General features: G+C 38.8%; 1 protein-coding gene and 1 long non-coding RNA gene across 2 annotated transcripts; both read left to right on the top strand.

The window, feature by feature from the left end:
• The first annotated feature begins 670 nt into the window (after positions 1 to 670).
• Positions 671 to 2,425, top strand: hui (hase und igel). Its single transcript, XM_020945649.2, has 3 exons — positions 671 to 804; positions 1,708 to 1,954; positions 2,017 to 2,425. The coding sequence occupies exons 1-3, from the start codon at positions 744 to 746 to the stop codon at positions 2,333 to 2,335; spliced, it is 627 nt and encodes a 208-aa protein (XP_020801308.2). The 5' UTR covers positions 671 to 743; the 3' UTR covers positions 2,336 to 2,425.
• A 3,915-nt stretch (positions 2,426 to 6,340) lies between these two features.
• LOC147642906 (uncharacterized) lies at positions 6,341 to 7,101 on the top strand. The gene is made up of 2 exons (XR_015272817.1): positions 6,341 to 6,833; positions 6,955 to 7,101. It is a non-coding gene; the product is annotated as an uncharacterized LOC147642906 (long non-coding RNA).

Raw genomic sequence — 7,101 nt, 5'->3', positions numbered from 1 at the left:
ATAATTTAACTAAATTAATAGTTAAATTTGGCCATCTGATTAAGCACTTTTGGGGCGGTGTAATCAGGTTATTGCCCCAAGAAAAGCGTAAGAGGGCTCCCTCTTTCTCTCATTCTCTCTGTCCACACGAATAGGGTCAAAAGCAGGGCCCAAGGCGGCAAGAGCACTTGGCCAAAAAATATACACAAATGGGCTGAAACAACCTCACACGAATCCAATGTATATAATGCGAAATACAAATAAAGCGAAAACAAACAGAACTGAAATTCCCAGCTGTCATGTATTCTTCATTAACTTTTTTTTTTTGGGGGGATTTCTTTCATTTCGCTGAGAAAAAATACCCGAGAGATAAACCAAGATGAGAGAGAAGCTGTGAGTTTATAACGATCTATGAATCATCTGATTCTAACTTTAGTTTTACGAGTCTGAGCCAGGTTTTAACTTTAAAAGAGGCTTCATTTGGTTTTTATTGCTACTTCTTTTGTTCATTGTCGGTGGAGTTGTTTGCTCAGTTATTCTTCTGCTTGTTTGACAGCTTCTCTTCCACCTTTATTCCTATATATAATATATATATATATTCTGAGATGATGATGATGATGATTCGCACTACGTCAGCGCTAGAAATTTCCATATAAAAGCCCGATGGATCGGCAACGCGCGTTTAGTCGATTTTGAACTTTTCTCGCGTTCGCTGCCTCAGTCTTTCGTTCGTGCTTAACCCTAGAAAGCTTAACCCTTGCAAAATGAAATACGTCGTGCTTGCCATCGCTCTGTTCGCGATTTCTGCCGCCTCGGCTTCTTCCGGTGAGTCGCAAATGAATTATATTTAGTGACTTTTAATGGAGTGATTAGAGGCCTGCCAAAGTCTGCAATTACATCATCAGCGCACGGGCTGTGTTCAAGCCAAGGCTGTTTATCATCATGTTTATTATTAATTTGATTAACAAGTCGGCAGACGGGTACGACTTGTGGGGTACGAGTATGTTAATAATACTTATATACCCCAAAAATAAAAAAACCTATCGAACTCCGGCACGGGGAACCCAAACTGGTTTGTGAAATTCGCTGGCTCATTAACTCTTTGAGCGACAATGTTTGCCCCGCGAAACTTTCCGAACATTAATTTCGATTTTTTGCTTATAATCAAGCAATTCATATTCACATTAGTTTTGAACATTCACGCGTCTCAAGAGTGGACAAACTTTCACACTATAAATAGAAATTTGAATAATTGTTTGCGAAGTAAATATAAAAATGCTCGTATCACAAATAGGACTTATATTTTGCACGGAAGTTAAATCAATATGCAAAGATCTGAACTTCAGATTCTGAAGCTCTTATGTTTATATATTTTACTGTGAAATTGTAGAGAAATTCAATTTTGTTTTGTATTTCCTTTTATCAAAAAGTTTTGTCTTCAAGCTGACTTTCTAATACAAAATATAATATTAATATTTAATACATTAAATTTCTAATTGCTTAAATGTTGATATTCTAAAAAAAGTATAATTCCTATTTCTGTTGTATTATTATGGTAGTATATAATGAATAAATCTTGAAAGTGCATTTTAAAGAAAGACTTAAAAAGTTTTTGAGATAAAGATGTTCTATAGGCTGTCAAGTCTTAAAAAGTCTATTTCGTAACAACAAATTGAGATTTCTGTATCCCTTAATAGTCCCTTATTTTAAATAAATAATTTATACTAGCTGGTCAGTTCTTGCCCCGTGCCTTCTTCACCTTGGACTCTGAAGGTCATCAGTCGGATGTTCATCCGGTGAATGCCCATCTGCTGAGGCGTCTGCGTCGCCAGGTGACTGGCTCGTCCTCCTCCTCTTCCTCCTCCTCCTCCTCATCTGATGGCGGCAGTTATACCTTCTCGTCGCACTCCGTTCAAAATGCCGATGGTTCGGGACAGGCTGGCTCCTCCTACACCCAACATGTTGTCCCAGCGGGGTAAGGTCATTTGGATATGTGCCCCAAAGTACAGTTAGTAATAATTATTTGATGACTTTTAGTGGCGTGAGCTTTGAAAGCCGCTTCGGTGAGGACTCGTCCACGGGCAACAATGGAGCCTACAATACGGGGGCCTACAATACCGGAGCCTATAACCCTTCCTACAGCTCTGCCTCCAACATTAATACCAATGCCGGATATGGAACCCTCAGTAGCTCCCAGCAGAGCTACGGATCTGGCGTCGTGCCCTCCACTCAAATCCATCAGACCATAACGACCTTCGATTCTGCGGGTAACCAAAAGGTGACCACCATCCATGGTGCCACCGATAAGACCGGTGTCCTGAATGTGCAGAAGGATGTGACCAACTACAGCGGCTAATAAATGGATTCATATCCATTTAGCTTAGATATTTTCGAGCGTGTATGAGGTGTAACTTTGAGTAAATTAAAATAAAGTAAATTAAAGTAATGGAAAGTTCTTTTGAACTATTTGAAATCTGTGAAAAGTGTTTTTAAAAGAATAGGATGTGATCCTATGTATGTAATGTCTATATATAACTCTTGCTAATGGTGTTTTTGTACTTTATCCCGCTTGCCTCTTGTATTGGTCAATTAATTGTTTCCAAGTGGGCGCACTGGCACGCCCCTTCCAGATGTCGCAGCTTATTCATTGCGGTGCCACCTTTCAAGTGCTCTTTTTTACACACTCTAGATGATTGCATCCCACATTCTCGGTACAGAGAGAAAAACAGGAGCCTTGTTTAATTCTATGAATAAATACCACTTTTATTTTCAAAACCACACTTCAATTAACCCCCGATTAATCCTTAAAAAATATATTTATCTTAACAGAAAACTTTAAATTCATTTCCAACTGAATATTTCCCAGTGCCTGCCTTCAGCATCCTTCGTCCTTTACCCTTTTGCCAAGTTTAATCTCGCGTCAAAAAGAGATGGCAAAGTGTGAGGAAAGGAGAAAGATGGAGAGTCCTTGTGCTCTGCTGAACACAAACAATTGCAAAAACAGAGGCGTGCTTAGGAGGGGGGATTTATCGCTCGAGTGTGGGCGTGGCAGGCAGTGTTGGTAAATGCTTTTAGCGAATTAGAGCAGCCAAGCGGAACTTGCACAGCCTCCGGAAAGCTGTTAGCGATGATTAAAAACTAGTGCACTTTCGCAGCGACAAAATGCGACAAAACACTATATATATCCCGCCAATTTCTAATTTGGAGCGAGATATGATGACTATGGAATGGAGTATGTAGTGCCACACAAGATATGAATATGGGATTTGCTTGGGGAATTGCCGAAATCTCAACAGGTGCACGCACTTTTCATCACACACACACCACACACACACACTGTCACTCCTGTAATCCTTCTTCAGACTTGCCCGAAAAGTTTGTCGAAAAGTTTTTAATTATTATAATTAATTACTTTGATCTCTGACTGGCAACTCGCTCCTTCTCGCTGCTATTAATTTACTTGATTAAGATGCGGTTTTCCCCCTACCCCTCTCCCCCTTGTTGTTGTACTTATTAAAATGTATTCCACACAATTCGTTATTCGGAAAGTGTAATGAATTTACTTTTCCACCAAGACCTGCGCTGAATGTGATAGATTTTCATTAGCCCAGGACCTTGCATGTGTGTATGTGTGCGAGTGTGGATGGGTTAAGGTGAAGGGTTAATTAGGGCGGAGTTTTCCAGAAGGATTTATGGGGTTTATTTGAAAGAAAAAGAAGGGTTAATTAATTAAAAGTATGAGTTACTTTCAACTATGCATAATTAAGGGTTTTAATTTAAGATTTTTCTAGCAAATTCTTAATCAGCATCTTAGAGCTATCAAATATATAAGCCCATAAGATAGATAAGGCTACGTTGATTAGATAAAATAGATAATAATAAATTTCCCTACTAAGAGGCCGCCTCTCCACCTCTCCCTCTCTCTCTACGCTCTACCCTTTCCCTAAGTCGTACTCTCGCTTTGTAACTCTCCAGGTTTCTCCTTCTCTCTGGGTGTCTCTGCTCACCGCTAGAGATAGCTCTTTCTCTCCAGCTCTCCCGCTTTCACTTTCTCTGTTCTCTTTGCACGGGGACTATAAATAGAGGCACTGCTTTCGCTCTGGCCTCAGTCTGTCCGCGGCCTCTGCGCTGTTCACATCTAGAGTGATGGTGGTAATAATTGTGATGCAAATGCATGTTCAATGTTAATAGCCTTACTTAACTATAATTATATATTGATTTCTTACTCCAACGATAGTTTCAGATCTTGGTGCCAACTTTTGCTTAGTAATTAATACTTTTGCAGGGTACTATAATTTTAGTCAGAAGCTTCCAATGCAGTAAAGGAACCATTTCCGACCCTATATATCATATAAATTCTTGATCAGCATGAACAGCCGAGTCGATCTAGCTATATCCGGTAAAAATTTAATTTTTTCTAAATTTTTATATATTTTTTGGGCCAAATTTAACATAAACCAAAAGTTTAAAATTGGTCAAAAATTTAAATTTGTATACTTTTAAAACTGAATATGCAGATTTGTTAACCCTATTAAAACTAGCACAGAAAAGCAATCCGAATTGAAATTAATAAATGTTTGGCTTAGTTATGATATTTGAAAAACTTAGGTTTTCCCAAAAAATTAGTATATATCGATTAAATATATATTTCTATTGGCAATTAAAATCTTAAATAATAAGAGGCAAAACAGAATTGCATTCCATATTGAAATTAATGCATTTTTAGCTTACATTTGAAAACATGATCTTATGGTTAAATGCAATTGTTTACACACTTCCGCTCCTCGAATTTACCTTCGTTTCTAGTCTTTTATTGAAATTAGTTAATGAGTTTATGAATTAACTGCTATTTATAGTGCTTAAGCTCATTCCAGCTATAATTGCATGATTCAACCTTTGACTTTGAAGAAGAAACAGGTGTAGATTTAGCCTTATGACTCTTTACCTCATCCCCAAAGACAGTCTTCAAGCATAAGCTTTTATTATTAGAAGAAACCCCCAAAGCTTTTGAATTCTTCTAGGCCTGAAGAAAAGCTTTTTCGAAGCTGAAGATAGAGAGAGAGCTGGAAGACGGCAAGAACATGCTACACTTGGCGTGCTCTGAATTTCGATGAAAACGGGACTGGAGCAAAAAGAGTCACCATTCCAAGGATGGACCACGGAGGAGAAGGAGGAGTCTTGGCCGGAGTGGAGTGGAGTGGAGTGAAGGCATCATCGCATTGGAGCCGCTGATTGATGGGGAGTCACGCGGAGACAGCGGACAACTTGCAACAAATTAAGCGTCTTGTGTGGTCGAGCGTTGCGGTAGATCGACGCCACCTGGTCAGGTATCCACCACCCCGGCAGCCCCTTCACTTCCTCATCTCCTCCTGCTACTGCTTCACCTTATCCTCATGCGATTTATACACTGAAAATTAAGCAAAGTTTCTCTGGGACATTGCTCATTTCATGATTTAGTTAAATTAATTAAGTTGCAGAGTTTTATAAATATAGCAGCGAAAAAGAAATAATAGTAGAGTTACTAAGTTATAATAATTAATATTTTAATATTGCGATATTAATCCTCAAATCAATAAAATCAAAGAACAAAAAACACAAGTAAATAAAATAACATTTCCTAGATATTTATATTTAAACGGTTTACAAAGTATCTATATATTTCGATATATCGTTTGATTTCTTTCGTTTTATTATAGAGTTTTCTCTTTTTTCAAATATTTATTATAATCAGACTAATTATGATAGAAATTAAATTAATTTCCGTGCATTATCGACTTCAATTGTTAGGTTCCAGAGAGTGACCACCGCCGGCGATGCCTAAATTCAGTTGGACACGAGCGCCGATGCAGAGATCAAGTGACATTTTATTGTCGGCAATCGCTGGCTTTATTTTATTTTGCCTTTTTTTCACTGCTCCTGGTTCTGTTTTCCTTTTTCCTTTTTTTTTAGTATTTATTTCGTTTTTGCCATTGGCTGCATTTGCTATTTAGAGGCATGAAAGCAGCGACGGATAATTGACAACAGTTAATTCCATTCCATTGATCGCCGGAGCGTTGAAATGTCGCAAATTTAATTATTGAAGCCGCACGCTGCCAGTTCAATTGGAATTGGAATTGGAGTTGGAATTGGTCCTGGAATTGGAATTGGAAGCGGCTTCCTCAGCTGACCGTGGGTGGGCAGCAATGTAAAAGGATTCCAGGGAGGACAAGCAGGAGTTTATAATGGGCGTAGACTGGAAAAAATAAGAGAAGGCGCCAGGAAATTAATAATTAATGAACGACTTAGCAGGAACTTAAAAGATTTTTAAACAATTTGAATATATTTAATTTATTAAGTTGGAAATCCTAGTTGTAAGGTCCTTTTTTAACACACCCCTGAGGTTAAGTGGGAAAGCCTTAAGCACTTTTGGGTCTTTAAGTAAAAACAAACAAAATGTTGCAGGAACAGGAAGCAGAGGAAGGAGGAGCAGGAAAGCAGCACATGAAAGGCAGTGAAACTCTGGAAGAGCTCGCAGTGCAGCGCCAGGTGAGCCTCCAGGTGAGTGCCGCCAAACGAGAACCAAACAAAACGAAACATTTACTGACAAATTTCTGTCATTTCAGCAGGAGCTGGGCATAAAGTTTGTCCGAAAAAAATAAAAGAAAACGCAGGAGAGCTCTCAAAAAAAGCAAAGAAAAAAACAAACCAGGACACCAACGATTTGTGCAGTCATCGGAAGCGGAAGCACTGCCAGGACTCGGGCTCTCTTCCTCTCCTCCTCCAAGGACCAAGTGACGAGGACCATCAGTGACTGAAGGATAACGAGTAGAGCCAGGAGGAAGGAGCACGCTCCTCTGTTGACTTAAATCGTTTAGGTAAAGTTAAACAACTTGTTCCGTTAATTGTTAAACAATGCTCAGGCAACTGAGTGAAAAAATGCATCGAAGTGAGGCAGGGCCTTCTTCACAGTTTTCCTCTTTTCCCCATTTTCCTCAGAGATTGACAGAGATTGCCGGGAATAATTGATGGGAAAACTGAGAGCAAACAGTTGAAGGGAAAACTGAAATCATAAAGTTGATGGAGTTTGTGTTGATTTAAGATTGTTTGTTAAAAACTGAACTTAATTAAAATGCTTTAAAACTA

The sequence above is a fragment of the Drosophila serrata genome, unplaced genomic scaffold (genome assembly GCF_035046125.1).
Source record: "Drosophila serrata isolate PLE 108 unplaced genomic scaffold, ASM3504612v1 contig_334, whole genome shotgun sequence".
In the NCBI taxonomy this organism is placed as follows: Eukaryota; Metazoa; Arthropoda; class Insecta; order Diptera; family Drosophilidae; genus Drosophila; species Drosophila serrata.
This window is presented reverse-complemented; position numbering and strand designations above follow the sequence as displayed.

What these genes read in the sequence shown, in the direction of transcription:
- hui (XM_020945649.2), top strand. Translation starts at nt 744, where the DNA reads ATGAAATACGTCGTGCTTGCCATCGCTCTGTTCGCGATTTCTGCCGCC. An exon ending in TGCCGCCTCGGCTTCTTCCG is followed by an intron (nt 805 to 1,707) that starts GTGAGTCGCAAA and finishes AATTTATACTAG; the next exon opens with CTGGTCAGTTCTTGCCCCGT. An exon ending in CAACATGTTGTCCCAGCGGG is followed by an intron (nt 1,955 to 2,016) that starts GTAAGGTCATTT and finishes GATGACTTTTAG; the next exon opens with TGGCGTGAGCTTTGAAAGCC.